Raw genomic sequence first — 20,012 nt, 5'->3', positions numbered from 1 at the left:
CATGTAATATACAGAGCGGAGGAGTCATACTCAGTACTGATATATATATATATAATACACAGGACACATGTAATATACAGAGCGGAGGAGTCATACTCAGTACTGATATATATATATAATACACAGGACACATGTAATATACAGAGCGGAGGAGCCATACTCAGTACTGATATATATATATATAATACACAGGACACATGTAATATACAGAGCGGAGGAGCCATACTCAGTACTGATATATATATATATAATACACAGGACACATGTAATATACAGAGCGGAGGAGCCATACTCAGTACTGATATATATATATATATAATACACAGGACACATGTAATATACAGAGCGGAGGAGTCATACTCAGTACTGATATATATATATATATATATAATACACAGGACACATGTAATATACAGAGCGGAGGAGTCATACTCAGTACTGATATATATATATATATATATAATACACAGGACACATGTAATATACAGAGCGGAGGAGTCATACTCAGTACTGATATATATATATATAATACACAGGACACATGTAATATACAGAGCGGAGGAGTCATACTCAGTACTGATATATATATATATAATACACAGGACACATGTAATATACAGAGCGGAGGAGTCATACTCAGTACTGATATATATATATATAATACACAGGACACATGTAATATACAGAGCGGAGGAGTCATACTCAGTACTGATATATATATATATATAATACACAGGACACATGTAATATACAGAGCGGAGGAGCCATACTCAGTACTGATATATATATATAATACACAGGACACATGTAATATACAGAGCGGAGGAGCCATACTCAGTACTGATATATATATATATAATACACAGGACACATGTAATATACAGAGCGGAGGAGCCATACTCAGTACTGATATATATATATATAATACACAGGACACATGTAATATACAGAGCGGAGGAGTCATACTCAGTACTGATATATATATATATATAATACACAGGACACATGTAATATACAGAGCGGAGGAGTCATACTCAGTACTGATATATATATATATAATACACAGGACACATGTAATATACAGAGCGGAGGAGTCATACTCAGTACTGATATATATATATAATACACAGGACACATGTAATATACAGAGCGGAGGAGTCATACTCAGTACTGATATATATATATATAATACACAGGACACATGTAATATACAGAGCGGAGGAGTCATACTCAGTACTGATATATATATAATACACAGGACACATGTAATATACAGAGCGGAGGAGTCATACTCAGTACTGATATATATATATATAATACACAGGACACATGTAATATACAGAGCGGAGGAGTCATACTCAGTACTGATATATATATATATAATACACAGGACACATGTAATATACAGAGCGGAGGAGCCATACTCAGTACTGATATATATATATATAATACACAGGACACATGTAATATACAGAGCGGAGGAGTCATACTCAGTACTGATATATATATATAATACACAGGACACATGTAATATACAGAGCGGAGGAGTCATACTCAGTACTGATATATATATATATATAATACACAGGACACATGTAATATACAGAGCGGAGGAGCCATACTCAGTACTGATATATATATATATATATAATACACAGGACACATGTAATATACAGAGCGGAGGAGTCATACTCAGTACTGATATATATATATAATACACAGGACACATGTAATATACAGAGCGGAGGAGCCATACTCAGTACTGATATATATATATAATACACAGGACACATGTAATATACAGAGCGGAGGAGTCATACTCAGTACTGATATATATAATACACAGGACACATGTAATATACAGAGCGGAGGAGCCATACTCAGTACTGATATATATATATATAATACACAGGACACATGTAATATACAGAGCGGAGGAGCCATACTCAGTACTGATATATATATATAATACACAGGACACATGTAATATACAGAGCGGAGGAGCCATACTCAGTACTGATATATATATATATATAATACACAGGACACATGTAATATACAGAGCGGAGGAGTCATACTCAGTACTGATATATATATATAATACACAGGACACATGTAATATACAGAGCGGAGGAGTCATACTCAGTACTGATATATATATAATACACAGGACACATGTAATATACAGAGCGGAGGAGCCATACTCAGTACTGCTATATATATATATAATACACAGGACACATGTAATATACAGAGCGGAGGAGTCATACTCAGTACTGATATATATATATATATAATACACAGGACACATGTAATATACAGAGCGGAGGAGCCATACTCAGTACTGATATATATATATATATAATACACAGGACACATGTAATATACAGAGCGGAGGAGTCATACTCAGTACTGATATATATATATAATACACAGGACACATGTAATATACAGAGCGGAGGAGACATACTCAGTACTGATATATATATATAATACACAGGACACATGTAATATACAGAGCGGAGGAGCCATACTCAGTACTGATATATATATATATAATACACAGGACACATGTAATATACAGAGCGGAGGAGTCATACTCAGTACTGATATATATATATATAATACACAGGACACATGTAATATACAGAGCGGAGGAGCCATACTCAGTACTGATATATATATAATACACAGGACACATGTAATATACAGAGCGGAGGAGTCATACTCAGTACTGATATATATATATATAATACACAGGACACATGTAATATACAGAGCGGAGGAGCCATACTCAGTACTGATATATATATATATATAATACACAGGACACATTTAATATACAGAGCGGAGGAGCCATACTCAGTACTGATATATATATATATAATACACAGGACACATGTAATATACAGAGCGGAGGAGTCATACTCAGTACTGATATATATATAATACACAGGACACATGTAATATACAGAGCGGAGGAGCCATACTCAGTACTGATATATATATATATAATACACAGGACACATGTAATATACAGAGCGGAGGAGTCATACTCAGTACTGATATATATATATATAATACACAGGACACATGTAATATACAGAGCGGAGGAGTCATACTCAGTACTGATATATATATATAATACACAGGACACATGTAATATACAGAGCGGAGGAGTCATACTCAGTACTGATATATATATATATATAATACACAGGACACATGTAATATACAGAGCGGAGGAGCCATACTCAGTACTGATATATATATATATATAATACACAGGACACATGTAATATACATAGCGGAGGAGCCATACTCAGTACTGATATATATATATAATACACAGGACACATGTAATATACAGAGCGGAGGAGTCATACTCAGTACTGATATATATATATAATACACAGGACACATGTAATATACAGAGCGGAGGAGTCATACTCAGTACTGATATATATATATATAATACACAGGACACATGTAATATACAGAGCGGAGGAGTCATACTCAGTACTGATATATATATATAATACACAGGACACATGTAATATACAGAGCGGAGGAGACATACTCAGTACTGATATATATAATACAGAATCTCTGTAACGTGGATATGTTCGTTCATCTTATTATTCATAAGTGATTATAATGGAGAATGAATCGTTAATAATATCCGTCATCTTTGCGCTGATTTTTCTTCGTGTACAGGAGATCCTGCGAGCCGGGGACACTGATCAGGACGGACAGCTGAATTTTGATGAGTTCACCCAATATCTGGCGGAAAGAGAGAAGCGACTCCTCATCATGTTCAACAGCTTGGACCGCAACAACGATGGTGTGTGTATATATATATATATATATATATATAACACATCCGTAATTCTAGATGCCCCTACGGCCAGGGACACGCACATAGAGTTAATGATAGTGATAGCCGGGGGCATGGGGCAGACGTCTGACCTCCAGTAATAGTGCGAATGCCAGGCGCCAATATAAATTATGTATAAAAGTAGCTGTACATCCTCTAGCTGCCATAACTTCAGCCGTACTCTAAAAGAACCCCTCCAAGAACACGTATGTCTCTTTAGTGTATTTTAAAAATGTAAAAAAACGTTTTTTAATATCTTTTTTTTTTTTCTAGGCTGAGATATGATCTCTTGAAGTTACAGGCCCAAAGCCTGAGACTGCACTACTGGAATATTCTGATTTCTTTTACATGCAGCATTGTTATGGCGACCTGGTGTGGATTCAAATAACCATACACCTCAATATCCACCTCCTACCAGGCTTTATTACTGACGTTTATGGGTGTATATGTGGACAATGATGTAGATGGTGTTTTGATGGTCTCCATGACAACACTGCTTTTGACATAAATCCAAATGTCTCAGTAGTGATGCCTCAGGCTTTGGGCCTGTAACTTCGAGACATCGTATCTCTGCATGTTATACTGCAACTTTGACATGTAATAACTAGAAGTCTGGGGTTGTGGGCTGATATGTGGCAGACAAAGACGTAGCACTGGATATCTTCATAGGACTGTGTGAGACTGAAAGGTGCGTGACTGCGGTCAAGTTGCAGTGGTCAGTGTGACAACCCAAATCAACCTTAGTATAGTCTACACTGGATAGAGTAGAAGCGAACCCTCCGCTGTGAGATTATTAGGGTTATAAAGGTTTTCAGGTGTTCCCATTCACTGACAGCAAGCAGAAATCCTAAAAATGGTGAGGTATAAGGTCTTATTTATGAAAACTGTCTTTGTTACCCATAGCAACCAATCAGTGCTCAGCTTTTGTTTTTCCGGAGCAGTTTATTAAATGAAAGCTGAGCTCTGATTGGTTGCTATGGGCAACAAGCACAGTTTTTTGATAGATAAACTCGAAATTTTAGTTTCAGAACTTTTTTATTATACAGTGATGTATATAACACCGAGAGACCCCTATAAGCAGATTACACGCCATGTTTGGAGAGCTGAAGCTGGCGCAGACGTCTGGTATTGCGATTGTACGTGTAGCTGACATTACAGGAGCCCAGATCTGTGCCGCACACATTAATTGTAGCCACAGGGGCTTCTGTCTGCTGCACGTTACAATCTAATCGTGACATCTCGAATTCAAGGTCATGAAATAATTTTTTGTAAGGTCATGGGAAGCCGGATCTAGGACCAATGCCAGCCCCTGACTACAGTATAAGGACCATGTACCTGTCAGGTAGCGCCACAATCTCCACGTGTAAATTAAAGCTACAGGGCATCGATGTCTATCGATAGCACATCCAATCACATCTGCTTATTATGCATTGTTATTGATCACGATTGGTTCTGGCGCAGCCAATTAGTGATATCTGCTTAGTACGCAGCCAGTCATTAGTGACGTCCGCTCAGCACGCAGCCAGTCATTCGTGACGTCCACTTGGTAGGCAGCCAGTCATTAGTGACGTCGGCTTAGCACTCAGCAAGTCGATAGTGACGTGCGCTTAGCACGCAGCCAGTCGATAGTGACATCCGCTCAGCACGCAGCCAGTCGATAGTGAGGTGCGCTTAGCACGCAATCAGTCGATCGTGACGTGCGCTTAGCACGCAGCCAGTCGATAGTGACGTCCGCTCAGCACGCAGCCAGTCGATAGTGACGTGCGCTTAGCACGCAGCCAGTCGTTAGTGACGTGCGCTTAGCACGCAGCCAATCGATAGTGACGTGCGCTCAGCACGCAGCCAGTCGATAGTGACGTGCGCTTAGCACGCAGCCAGTCGTTAGTGATGTGCGCTTAGCACGCAGCCAGTCGTTAGTGACGTCCGCTTAGCACGCAGTCAGTCGTTAGTGACGTGCGCTTAGCACGCAGCCAGTCATTAGTGACGTGCGCTTAGCACGCAGCCAGTCGTTAGTGACGTGCGCTTAGCACGCAGCCAGTCGTTAGTGACGTGCGCTTAGCACGCAGCCAGTCGTTAGTGACGTGCGTTTAGCACGCAGCCAATTGTCAGTGACGTCCACTCAGCACGCAGCCAATCGATAGTGACGTGCGCTCAGCACGCAGCCAGTCGATAGTGACGTGCGCTTAGCACGCAGCCAGTCGTTAGTGACGTGCGCTTAGCACGCAGCCAGTCGTTAGTGACGTGCGCTTAGCACGCAGTCAGTCGTTAGTGACGTGCGCTTAGCACGCAGCCAGTCGTTAGTGACGTGCGCTTAGCACGCAGCCAGTCGTTAGTGACGTGCGCTTAGCACGCAGCCAGTCGTTAGTGACGTGCGCTTAGCACGCAGCCAGTCGTTAGTGACGTGCGTTTAGCACGCAGCCAATCGTTAGTGATGTGCGCTTAGCACGCAGCCAGTCGTTAGTGACGTGCGCTTAGCATGCAGCCAGTCGATAGTGACGTCCGCTCAGCACGCAGCCAGTCGATAGTGACGTGCGCTTAGCACGCAATCAGTCAATAGTGACGTGCGCTTAGCACGCAGCCAATCTATAGTGACGTCCACTTGGTAGGCAGCCAGTCATTCGTGACGTCCACTTGGTAGGCAGCCAGTCATTAGTGACGTCGGCTTAGCACTCAGCAAGTCGATAGTGACGTGCGCTTAGCACGCAGCCAGTCTATAGTGACGTGCGCTTAGCACGCAGCCAGTCTATAGTGACGTGCGCTTAGCACGCAGCCAGTCGATAGTGACGTCCGCTCAGCACGCAGCCAGTCGATAGTGACGTGCGCTTAGCACGCAGCCAGTCATTAGTGACGTCCGCTCAGCACGCAGCCCGTCATTAGTGACGTCCGCTCAGCACGCAGCCAGTCATTAGTGACGTGCGCTTAGCACGCAGCCAGTCGAATGTGACGTGCGCTTAGCACGCAGCCAGTCGATAGTGACATCCGCTCAGCACGCAGCCAGTCGATAGTGAGGTGCGCTTAGCACGCAATCAGTCGATCGTGACGTGCGCTTAGCACGCAGCCAGTCTATAGTGACGTGCGCTTAGCACGCAGCCAGTCGATAGTGACGTCCGCTCAGCACGCAGCCAGTCGATAGTGACGTGCGCTTAGCACGCAGCCAGTCATTAGTGACGTCCGCTCAGCACGCAGCCAGTCATTAGTGACGTCCGCTCAGCACGCAGCCAGTCGATAGTGACGTGCGCTTAGCACGCAGCCAGTCGATAGTGACGTGCGCTTAGCACGCAGCCAGTCATTAGTGACGTCCGCTCAGCACGCAGCCAGTCGATAGTGACGTGCGCTTAGCACGCAGCCAGTCGTTAGTGATGTGCGCTTAGCACGCAGCCAGTCGTTAGTGACGTGCGCTTAGCACGCAGTCAGTCGTTAGTGACGTGCGCTTAGCACGCAGCCAGTCATTAGTGACGTGCGTTTAGCACGCAGCCAATCGTCAGTGACGTCCGCTCAGCACGCAGCCAATCGATAGTGACGTGCGCTCAGCACGCAGCCAGTCGATAGTGACGTGCGCTTAGCACGCAGCCAGTCGTTAGTGATGTGCGCTTAGCACGCAGCCAGTCGTTAGTGACGTGCGCTTAGCACGCAGCCAGTCGTTAGTGACGTGCGCTTAGCACGCAGCCAGTCGTTAGTGACGTGCGCTTAGCACGCAGCCAGTCGTTAGTGACGTGCGCTTAGCACGCAGCCAGTCGATAGTGACGTCCGCTCAGCACGCAGCCAGTCGATAGTGACGTCCGCTCAGCACGCAGCCAGTCATTAGTGACGTCCGCTCAGCACGCAGCCAGTCGATAGTGACGTCCGCTCAGCACGCAGCCAGTCGATAGTGACGTCCGCTCAGCACGCAGCCAGTCGTTAGTGATGTGCGCTTAGCACGCAGCCAGTCGTTAGTGACGTGCGCTTAGCACGCAGCCAGTCGTTAGTGACGTGCGCTTAGCACGCAGCCAGTCGTTAGTGACGTGCGCTTAGCACGCAGCCAGTCGTTAGTGACGTGCGCTTAGCACGCAGCCAGTCGTTAGTGACGTGCGCTTAGCACGCAGCCAGTCATTAGTGACGTGCGTTTAGCACGCAGCCAATCGTTAGTGACGTCCGCTTAGCACGCAGCCAGTCGTTAGTGACGTCCGCTTAGCACGCAGCCAGTCGTTAGTGACGTGCGCTTAGCACGCAGCCAGTCGATAGTGACGTCCGCTCAGCACGCAGCCAGTCGTCAGTGACGTCCGCTTATGTAATGCCCCTGCCCATCATTGTGAAGACGGATTAGAAACAGCCAATAAATGATGATTACTGATTATGATACGGCCAATCCCTGATGACCACTGCTTATAACCCACCAGTCATTGGTTCAACCATTTCTAGGTTATCTGATCCAGGAAAAGTTGGGTGACTGCTAATATCCTTCTTCTTCTGTGTCTCCCCCAGGTCACATTGATGCGTCTGAGATCCAGGAATGTTTTTATGGTCTTGGGGTTAACATCACGCTGACCCAGGCCAACAAGATCCTTCAAAGGTGAGGGGGGATGGGTTATCAGACTGTGGCTTTCCAGCTGTTGTGAAGATACATCTCCCCACATGGACACCTGCTGGTGACGGGTTCCCTTTAAGAAACCGCTCCACCTGTTCTGTACTTATGCGGTTGTCACTTTGTTGTTACCCAGGAGAGGGGGAGGACCCGTCTGGGAACATTTATACTGTCTGTTTACTATTCCTGATCCTTTGGAATCTGAGATCTGATAATAGCATAAGGAAGATGGAAATAAGACCCTCCGCCTGCAGTCCATACACTGGATGTTTTATGGCAGCCTGTATCTGCTGCTCCATAGGCAGAATGCAGACTGCTACAGTGGTATCATGTAAGGAGTAGGAGATCACAGACTAAAAGCTAGGAGTAGAAAGGGCAGGTTTCCCCAGTAGCACAGAGTATTTCAGGAGAAGAGTTTTCTAATTCATTAGCAAAGAAATGGCCTTACCACTCAACCTCAATGCCCGGCCTCAGTGGCCACAATGTAGTGGAAAATCTCCCTCCGAGGATGGGAGGCAGCAAAGCGGGGACCAACTGCAAAATGGTTCAGATCATGCAGTGAGAACTAAGGCCTGATTCAGACGGCCATGTTCGGTCTGGAGTATACGGACTGTGTATCGGCCGTATTTCCCGGACCAACCACAGTTCAGGGAGCCGGGCGTCTACCATCATAACGATCTATGATGCTAGGAGTCCCTGACTCTCCGCGAGAATACTGTCCCGTACTGTAATCACGTTTTCAGTATGGGACAGTATTCCCGCGGGGAGGCAGGGACTCCTAGAATCATAGATATCTAATCACGAACCAAACACGGTCGTCTGAATAAGGCCTTACAGGATTAGAAAAAGATGGCTGCTGTAAAACTGCTCCACACGTCTACAGATTGTAGCTCAGCTCTCCGTGAATGGTGCTGAGCTGCAATAACACACTCAACCTGTAGACAGGTGTGGCGCTGTTTTTTGGAAGAAAGTAGCCATGATTTTATAATCCCGGACAACCCACGGGAACAGCATACAAAAAAAAAACAACGAAAAATATGCATGTTACTCCAGTTCTATAATACTGCCACCTAGTGGAGCTCACTGTCATTGCTCCAACATATCCACAGACCAGTATCGCTTGCCCTTTTTTTTAAAAAAACAATTTTTTTTTTGTGAGCAGCATGGATCGTAACGCCACATTAACCATTGACTGGTTGGAATGGAGGGATCATTTCCTACTGAATCCACTGCACAATATGGAGGACGTGGTCACCTATTGGAAGCATTCCTCTGTGAGTACACTTATTACAAGAAGCCGTTTCTGGGATCATCTTAAAGGACCCTCATAGTCCATATTGCAAAGTGAGAGCACTATAGAACAACATAGACTCATATATATAGTGCCAACATATTCCACAGCATTTTACAATTCAGGGGGTACATTGCATAGTGACAAAACTAATTTACAATTCGAACAAGAGGAGGGAGGACACTGATCACAAGAGCTTACAATCTATGAGGAAATAATGGAGAGACCAAGTGTGAAAAGTGTTTGTCCAGTACAATGGTCCGGCCATCTTTTCTACATATGGGGTAGTAACATGAAGCTGCATGAGCCGGTCACCAGCCAGTGTCAGTGTATGACGGACATGAAGTGTATTAGGATGGGGGATACTGTGAATGAGGGGGGGGTCAGGTTCTGATGACTAATGTAAAAGGGGGCCAGGGAAAGGAGTCAGATTAGGGAATGTTATAGGCCTGTCTAAATAGATGTGTTTTCAGGGCACGTCTAAAACTGTGGATGTTGGGAATTCATCTGATTGTCTGGGGTAGCGCATTCCAGAGGACGGGTGCAGCACGAGAGAAATCCTGGAGACGGGAGGTTCAGATTATGGTGGATGGTAATCTAAGGTTGTTGGCAGAACGTAGAGCGCGGGTAGGCTGGTAGACAGAGATGAGGGACGAGATGTAAGGAGGTGCAGCACTGTGGAGAGCTTTGTGGGTGAGAGTAATACGTTTTAATTTGATTCTGAACGGTATGGGAAACCAGTGCAGTGACTGGCAGAGGGTAGAGGCATTGGTGTCGCGGTCCAGGGCAGTGACTGGCACAGGGTAGAGGCATTGGTGATGCGGTTGGTCAGATAGATGAGCCTGGCTGTTGCATTGAGGAGAGTTTGGAGTTTGGTGAGGGGAAGACGATTAGTAATGAGTTACAGGAGTCAAGACGAGAATAAATCAGAGCGACGATGAGAGTTTTGTCTGTTTCCACAGTAAGAAAAGGGCAGATTCTGGAGATGTTTTTGAGATGAAAGTGACAGTGATGTCAGGAGGAGAGAATGAGTCCAAGGCAGAGCGCTAAAAGTGTCTCTGCTCCAGGACTCCGTCTCTGGGGAAGCCCCTGACATATTTGTCCATATATGGACAGTGTTGTCAGGAGCAGAGCAGTGTCCCAGGCAGAGTGCTAGTAGCGCTCTGCCCGGGACTATGGCTCTGGGGCAGTGGCGGATTAAGTGTACCATGGGCCCTGGGCTGTTGACTTGGGCCCCTCACACTTGGGCCACTCACACGCAATTCAACCCCCCCAACCCGCTGACAGTGTACCCGTCAGTGCCACTGACCTGACAGATACAGGTTTTAGCACTAGATACAGCTGCTCTGTATTAAGGATATAAAGCAGCTGTATCTCAAAAAGCAAAAATCTTTTTTAATAAAAAAGTATTGAGAAAGTTGCACCAAACACACTGATGTTTTATTAAAGAAAATAATAATAATAATTTAAAAAAAAATGATAACCCCTCTCTTCTGATATGTCAGAACTTTTAATCGGTGGGGGGTTCGAGCACTGAGACCCCCACCGATCGCTAAAGTGAAGAGGCAGAAGGTCACGATTGAATGCTGCGCCGCTTCGCTTCTAATCGGCATTCCTCGGAGTGGTGTACGCCCGTACACCGCCTGCTCGGCTTTCCAAGAAAAGCAAATCAGAAACGAAGCGGCACCTGAGCGCTTCTGCCCCTTGGTTTTAGCGATCCATGGGGGTCTCAGTGCTCGGACCCCCACCGATCAAAACTTCTGACATTTCACTATGACCTGTCAGAAGTTTTTTAGAAGTTTAGTTACCCTTTAAAGGGGTTTTCCCGTGAGGGAAATTTATGACATATCCTGTCAGATAGGAGCAGTTCACAGAGGTGGGCATCTATCTCTAAAACCGGGCCCCCTAAACCCTGTTCTATCTGTTATCGCTGCCTCCCGGCCACTTCCTAACCATGGACTTCCCGTAACTCATAGTAGTGAATGGCAGTTACGGAAGCAGCGTAGCAGTATTACTATAATACTACATGACTATAATACAGCAATATAATAATAATTCTACATTACATACATGAACAGTGACTTCAGGGGCTCCTCCAGCAGAGGAATCTCCGGCCCGAGCATCGGCAGTGCTCTTTCTGGGGATTCCACTCCTAGAGGGAGCCCCAATGGAGCGAACTACAGTGAGGGGGTGTAGCGCTGTCAACAGGGTGTAGTGTGTGTGTGTGTGTGTGTGTGTGTGTGTGTGTGTGGCACTATCTACAGGGGGGGTTGCACTATTTACAGGGGGCTGTGTCGCCATTGCTCACCTACCACCAAAGATCCAGCAGCGCGGAAAAGGGACTGCACTCCTTCATGACGTAGCCCCGACATGCTCCACCTTCGGCCTGCCCTCTCCTCTCCCGAGGGAGCTTCGGTGCCCCGCGGGCCACAGATGACCCCCCTCAGGGGCTGCATATGGGCCATGTTTGAGACCGCTGATTAATATAGGGGTCTGTCTCGGCTCTGTTATTAATATAGGGGGTCTGAATATATTGAAGGGGTTTTTTTGTGGTCTAAATTTAATATAGGGGGTCTTAATATATCTGACAAGTCCGATGTTAATATAGGGGTCTGTCTGGGCTCTGATATTAAGATAGGTGGCCTGAATATATTTAAGGGGTTTGTCTTGGGTCTGGTATTTATATAGGTGGTCTGGGGGTCTAAATATATTTAGGGTGTCTAGGCTCTGATATGTAGGGGACTGGGGGGTCTGAAATTTATTTAGGGGTTTGGTCTGGGGTGTAAGATTAATTTAGGGATCTGAATTTAATTATGGGCCAGGTCTGGGGTCTGAATTAATGAGTAAGTGGAAGGAGAAGAGTAACCCCAGCAGCACAAAGTATTTCAGGAGATCAGAGTGATGGTCTTGTGGGAGGCAGTGACTCCAAACCGTTACTAGAAAATGATTACATAATGGATAACACTGATGACTGCACTTTTTGATTGTAGGTGCTTGACATAGGGGAGTCCCTTGCCGTTCCGGATGAGTTTTCTCAGAAGGAGATCCGATCTGGCACGTGGTGGAAGCAGCTTCTAGCCGGAGGAGTGGCGGGAGCAGTCTCTAGGACAGGGACCGCCCCGCTGGACAGGCTAAAAGTACTAATGCAGGTAATGTAGAGAAAATATCCGGTTATAGAACATCCCTGACCCGTACACCTCTGTGCTCAGGTCCCTCCATCTGCATCTTCTCAGGTTCATGGAACAAAATCTGATGGACTCTCAATGTTGAAAGGCTTGAAGGGAATGATTACAGAGGGGGGGATTCGATCGCTCTGGCGCGGGAACGGGATAAATGTTTTAAAGATCGCACCTGAATCTGCTATCAAGTTCATGGCGTATGAGCAGGTGAGCCCACCCATGCACTGTCTATTGGAGTCTGAATCCCACCTACTGCTCCTCTCTCCCTCTTCCATGCTTTACACTGCAGACCTGCTTGTTTCGATTGGCTGCTGTGTATAATTGATATAAATAAAGGAAATCAGGAAAATTATCGAAGTATCTCCCCATGACCGACACTATCAACACATAGAAGGGGTAGCAGCGCCCACTTTACTGCAGTGCCCGACATTGCCCCCTGCACTTGTGTACTGCCGGGGGCTGCCGCACTACAGAAAGCTCCACATTCTCTTTGTTCACAGTAATGGTGGGGGTATTGGGGGTTGGACCCCCATTATTCACACACTGATGGCCTATGGTTCTATCACGGAAAAAAATGAAAGAATGCCCCAAAACCTTATGGTTGGCGACCACATAGTGTGAATGGGACCTATGCAAAAATCTGCACATGTGAACACACCCTGGCGTCAATCACTAAGGACCGTTTTATTTCACAGATCAAGAAGCTAATCCGTGGCGAGCAGGAGACTCTGAGGGTCAGAGAGAGATTCATTGCTGGGTCCCTGGCCGGCGCCATAGCCCAGACTGTGATCTATCCTATGGAGGTGAGGTGGGGGGGGGGGCATCTATCAAATCTGGCATCTTTCAGGTGCCGTTAATGGGTTAAAGGACTTTTACCGTAATTCAAGGAAGCAGACGTGTGGCCAGATCCTTGACCTTAATGTCTCCTTAGGTCCTAAAGACGAGACTGGCACTCCGGCGGACCGGTCAGTACTCCGGAATGACTGACTGCGCTCGACATATCCTCCGCACTGAAGGGGTCCGGGCGTACTTCAAGGGCTACCTCCCAAACCTGCTGGGCATTGTGCCATATGCAGGTATTGATTTGGCAGTATACGAGGTGAGTCTGAGCCAGGGAGGTGGGGATCCATGCATGGTATCTGGTCTGTATTTCCCATCCTCCATTAATACCCTTCTCTTACTGTGCCCATGATCTAGACATTGAAGAACACATGGTTACAGAAGTACCAGACGGGCGCCAGCCCAAACCCAGGAGTGCTAGTGTTACTGGCATGTGGTACAATTTCTAGCACGTGTGGGCAGATTGCCAGCTACCCTCTGGCCTTGGTTAGGACACGCATGCAGGCACAAGGTGAGAAAGGGTTTTCATTGTTAAAGGGCATGTCTTATGAAGAAGACCCCTGCCCAAATGCTGGTTTAGGGTATGTGGGCATCATAGAGGTGAGTTCCTCCTCAGAATGAAGAGCTGCGATTTGTATGGCCGGCATGTAATGATGCCAGGGGAAATGTCTGACCAGACACGGCTTCCCTCAGTAATAATAGCGGAACGCCAGGGGTTAGAGGATTTCATTCTGGTTGACCATTTTAATGGCGGCTGTAATGGGTTTCTTATTGTATTACTATTATTAACAGAGCGAGGGATAAGCGAACAGCACTGACACACTTTATTGGCCCCACGAAATGGGGTATAGTAAGTAGGGTGCGATACCTGGCAAAACTATTACAGTATAGTCCAGAGGCGAAATCCACTTACTGGCCACAAGGGGCAGCAGAGCTCCAGATCCTGTTTCAGATGAGTGTCCCTATGGTTGTAGGCCGCAGGGTCCACACGTGAGCCATCACCTCCCTAGCTCAGGTCCACTTTAGATTGCTCTCGACCGTACCCATACACACGTGCACGCTCAGCCGAGTGTGCATGTGCCTTTAATTAAAAAAAAGAGAGAATATCTACAAACAAACAAAAAGATCTTTCTCTCCCTCGACATCTGCCGTCGGGGGAGAGATAAGACACTAGATGGTCGGCTAGGGTCCCTCCAAAGTCGGACGGGTTCGGACGACACACATCTAATGTGTATGACCCGCTTTAGACATATAACATAACAAGTGTGAAGTGTCCCCATTGGCCTGTCTCAGCGGATGGCCACAACGGGGCGACGCCAACGTCGTGTAATGTGGCAATACATCTTCGATGGCGTTCAGCCGACAAGTATCCCTCCCGACCCCATTCACACTTGGCCGAGTGCTTGTGTACCCAATGGGAGAGGGGACTAAGACTTCCAGACACCTGGCGGCGGCTTATCCCCGTGAGGACAAAGGATCGGGCATGTTAAAATCCAACATGCCTGATCCTGCCTTCCCACATCTGCTGTTAGGGGGGAGCTGGGATACCCCCATACACAGATGGTTGACCGGTCCCGCCGACGTTCATGTAATGTGTACGGGCACCGATATGTTCCCAAGCAAAAACAATCCCCCCCCTCCAGTTTTATAGTCCCGGCCGTAGACGTGCTGCTCGACCATGACAGGCAGTAATGGGGCAATACATGGTGGTTTAAATTCACCCAAAAACATGCACAATATTAGGCCTCATTTATCAAAACTGTCCTGCAGACGATTCGTGTTAAGTGCGGATTTTCGTGCGGCAAATCTGTAGCGTAATGCAGCACCGGCAAAGTAAATAAGGTTTCAAGAAATGAAATCTTATTTACTCTTCATGTCCGGTTTATGGGTATTGCCCCAGATTGACCTCCGGTGCGTATTGTAAAATTTGCAGCATGCGAATTTATCTTGCGTTTCCGCTTGCGAATCGTATCGGACTAGTTAAAAAAAAAACGCATCAAAATCTTCGGCATAAAAACGCACCTATTTCCCCACAAAATGTAAAAACCGAACATAAAAAGACATTAAAAAACGCACTATTAGGTGCGGATTTTGCCTGCGGATTTCATGCGGATTTTCTGCATCAATTTCCGCAATGTGTGCATGTAGCCTAAAACTGTCCTTGGTGCCCACAGCAACCAATCAGAGCTCTGCTTTCATTTTTCCAGAGCACTTTAAGAAATAAAAACTGATCTCTGATTGGTTGCTATGGGCACCAAGGACCGTTTTACCGTTAGACCGTTTTGATAAATGAGGCACTTTCGACAATGGGACAGATTTATTCTCTTAAATTTAGACCGCGTGAAACTAATTGAGATCGGAAGAAACTGCGCCAGAAACTACGTGATAAACTAGACATGTTAGACGCTTCTCATCTTTACGCCACTTCTTGGTTGGCTTACATTATACCAATATTTTCCACCCCAAAAATGGGCCATGTCATTAACCCCTTCCCGCATCCTGATGTGCAGGGTGATCGTGTGGCCACAGCTTCTGACTGACTGACGGGCTCCTGCTGCAACAGTTGGGATCGGAGAGACCTCTGATCGTGACCATTTAACCCCTTAAATGCTGCGTTAAAAAGCGACCGCGGCATTTAAGTGGTTTGACAGAGGAAGGGGGCTTTCTCTGTCACCCGTTGGCGGTCCACAAATGCGATCACCGGTTAGGTTACCACGGCAGCCAGGGGCCTAACAAAGTGCACCAGTTTTTTGGGCTCAATGTGGCGCCTTTTGCTTAGTTCTCCCTCAATGTATCTTTGCAGGTAAATGTATCACCATGGAGCCCAGACTGTTTAGCATACAGAGTAAGCAGAGATCTTCAAAATGTAGAAGGGGTGTGTCTGTCAGCGCAGTGGCAGACAGCAGAATTCAGAATTCAGCTCTGGATGTGCATCGAATAGAAGTCATGGTGTCTATGCAGGATATGTGGTATTTCTGCTAGGCTTGTATGGTATGATCCTAGTACATGACAATGTCTCTTTATTTCAGCTTCCATCCAGGGGTCTCCGCAGCTCTCCATGGTGGCTCTGTTTCGTTACATTGTGGCTCGCGAAGGGGTCCTCGGCCTATATCGAGGAATCGCCCCCAACTTCATGAAAGTGATACCTGCTGTCAGCATCAGCTACGTCGTCTATGAAAATATGAAGCGCGTGCTGGGCGTGACCAGTCGGTGAGCGAGGAAGACGCAATGTGGCTCATCACTACGAAGACGTGGACATCAGTGATTACGAGTCTAGGGTGCCCGAAATTATAAACGCAAACCCCCCATTTAAAAAAAAAATAAAAATAATTCACTTTGCAACCGGGCTTAAAGGTTGCCTCTATTTTAAGGGCTGCATCTCACTGCAAAGAAATCGAGGTGTCTGCATTTAATTACTGAGACTTCTGGGGTGCTTAATACTGCCACATTTCACTAATGCCCTGGATGATGACAACGGGGCGAGTATCGCGGCCTCACTTCAGTGCGTTATTTTATACTGAATGTATATTTTGCATGTAAGATAAAAAAAAATTGTGTTTTTAGAGGATGCCAGAGGGGAACGGACGCCCTCACCTGAATGTACCGCGCTCCACACACACTGAATGTATCTTATGACGCCACAGCCAGGTGGCGCTGCAGGACAGGTCCTAGTCTAGAGCAGTGGTCTCCAACCCGAAGCTCACCCAGCAGTCAAAACTACAACTCCGAGTATGCCGACTGTCGTGGCACGCTGGGAGTCGTAGTCTAGGGAGTTTAGGAGCCGTAGGTTTAGAGACCAATAGTCTAGGGAATTATTCACGGCTGTCCGTATTTTAGCTCCGCCTCTTACAAAAAGGAATTCTTTTAATGAATGTTAATGACGTTTCTTGTGAATGTATTTATTGCAGCGAGCGTCTGAGAGAGAACGTATCGTCCGATTACAGAACAAGTGTCATTTTATTCATAGCCAAGTCTTAAATAGAACAAATACTGTCCAAGTACCTACAACCAACGCACAATCCTCTGCGGATAATGTGGCGAAGCTCCGCCCACTTAACACGTGTTCGTATATAGTCCTACATGATACGTTGGATGGGCACTGATTAAAAACTGTGTTGATGCTGTATATCTGCAGAGCGTTGCACTGTAAAGATGTCTGGCTGTGTATTCTCTGCACATTCAAACTGTATCCCTGCAGAGCATTGCACTGTATTGTAGGGGTGGACATCTGCAGAACATATCCCCGCCACCTGTATATAGTAGAAGGAAATTTGCAATGTTCTCTGCAGACTGTTTTATTTCGATGGAAATGTACGTCGTTACTGTATATCTGCAGAGCATTGCACTTCAACCTGTATACATGGATGGAAATTGCACTGATTTTGAAATCTGCAGAACATTGTAATCTGTGCATTATCTGAGCGGCTGTATTTCTGCAGACCATTGCACCTCAACCTGTGTTTATTGGATGCTTAAGATCTGCAGAATATTGCTCTAGCGCCTATCCGCACTGATAATGTAGAGCATTACAACCTGACCTGTGTGTACTGCAGCTTGTGGTTTTCATTGGTGGAAGTCTGCAGTGATGAATAATGACTGCAGAGCATTTCACCATCGCCTATGTATAAAGAGGGCATTTGTGCTGTTTATTGTATGTCTGCGTAGCATCATAACAGGGCATGTGTAATGTTAGCAAAGGCGGACACCGATACTGGGCTTCTGCAGAGCGTTACATCACAGCTTTTTGTAATATATGGTTAATATTTACGCCACGAATCTATCTCTGTTGAGAAATGCGCTGCGGCCTGTATATTTTGGGTAAATACTGTATATCTGCAGAGTATTGCATTACATCCTTCGTATTTTTTGTAGGTTATTTAAATGGAAAAGATCCTAAAAATAATGTATGTATTGTACACGAAGATTGACAGTGATACTGCAGAGCATTGCACCACTACTGGTGGAGCTCTGCACTAACACTGTATGCCCGCAGAACACTGCTCTGCTGCCTAAGTGTTTTATGTGAGCTCTACACTGTACGTGTGTCTCTGCAGAGCATTACGCTGCAGCATTGGAGGGCTCGGCATGTATCGCCTGCACTGTTGAATCCCCAGAGGGATGTGTATACACCTCACTACTGACAGTCATTTCTACACTGAATAAAACTCATTTCTGATTCTTCACCCCTGTGTTCTGATTCTGACTTCTAGCAATGTATGTGGCAGCCAGAAATAATTCTACAGTTGCCCCTTTTTATTTATTATGCAGTAACTATAGCTGGTCACTGGGTGGCGAACTAGAGACACTCTTGAATCCAGTTTGCAGCAAAACCGTATATTGGCGTGGTTTCGGGTGCGTAGCGGCCGCAACATGTGAACCCGGTCTTAGGGTGTATTCACACGGTGTGGTCATGTAACAGTTGTTGCTGCAATTTTGGGAAAATCACATAAAAATGCAATTTGACTGTACTGTTTGAATATCAAATTTATGGAACTTGCTTAAAAATATGTGTCGGCAGAGGAACACCAACACTACTCGCACATCACAGTATAAAACAGCCAACTGTGGAAATATAGCGGAAGAAATATTGCACCTGAACTACATCCTGTATTATACTCAGGAGCTGCACTCACTATTCTGCTGGTGGAGTCATTGTGTACATACTTTACATTACTTATCCTGTACTGATCCTGAGTTACATCCTGTATTATACTCCAGAGCTGCACTCACTATTCTGCTGGTGGAATCACTGTGTACATACTTTACATTACTTATCCTGTACTTATCCTGAGTTACATCCTGTATTATACTCCAGAGCAGCACTCACTATTCTGCTGGTGGAGTCACTGTGTACATACATTACATTACTTATCCTGTACTGATCCTGAGTTACATCCTGTATTATGCTCCAGAGCTGCACTCACTATTCTGCTGGTGGAGTCACTGTGTACATACATTACATTACTTCTCCTGTACTGATCCTGAGTTACATCCTGTATTATACTGCAGAGCTGACCCTCACTATTCTGCTGGTGGGGTCACTGTGTACATAAATTACATTACTTATCCTGAGTTACATCCTGTATTATACTGCAGAGCTGCGCTTACTATTCTGCTGGTGGCGTCACTGTGTACATAAATTACATTACTGATCCTGAGTTACATCCTGTATTATACTCCAGAGCTGCACTCACTATTCTACTGGTGGAGTCACCGTGAACATGTAGCGTCCATGGCCGCGGGCCGTCCAGTTTTCTTACCACT

The 20,012-nt window shown here is 45.6% G+C and overlaps 1 protein-coding gene across 1 annotated transcript in view; it reads left to right on the top strand.

Moving 5' to 3' along the window:
• LOC142750231 (mitochondrial adenyl nucleotide antiporter SLC25A23-like) overlaps nt 1-18,931 on the top strand; it is a 61,725-nt gene extending 42,794 nt beyond the window's left edge. Inside the window, exons 2-10 of the mRNA XM_075859167.1 lie at nt 3,718-3,844; nt 8,339-8,426; nt 9,601-9,712; nt 12,720-12,878; nt 12,963-13,115; nt 13,604-13,711; nt 13,840-14,007; nt 14,106-14,259; nt 16,778-18,931. Of these exons, the coding sequence (XP_075715282.1) occupies nt 3,718-3,844; nt 8,339-8,426; nt 9,601-9,712; nt 12,720-12,878; nt 12,963-13,115; nt 13,604-13,711; nt 13,840-14,007; nt 14,106-14,259; nt 16,778-16,962 (1,254 nt within the window). The 3' untranslated portion in view covers nt 16,963-18,931. The remainder of the gene's footprint in view (nt 1-3,717; nt 3,845-8,338; nt 8,427-9,600; nt 9,713-12,719; nt 12,879-12,962; nt 13,116-13,603; nt 13,712-13,839; nt 14,008-14,105; nt 14,260-16,777) is intronic.
• Nucleotides 18,932-20,012: the final 1,081 nt, after the last annotated feature.

The sequence above is a fragment of the Rhinoderma darwinii genome, chromosome 3 (assembly GCF_050947455.1).
Source record: "Rhinoderma darwinii isolate aRhiDar2 chromosome 3, aRhiDar2.hap1, whole genome shotgun sequence".
Taxonomy (NCBI): Eukaryota; Metazoa; Chordata; class Amphibia; order Anura; family Rhinodermatidae; genus Rhinoderma; species Rhinoderma darwinii.
Note: the sequence above shows the minus strand (reverse complement) of the source record. Positions and strands in the feature narration are given on the sequence as shown.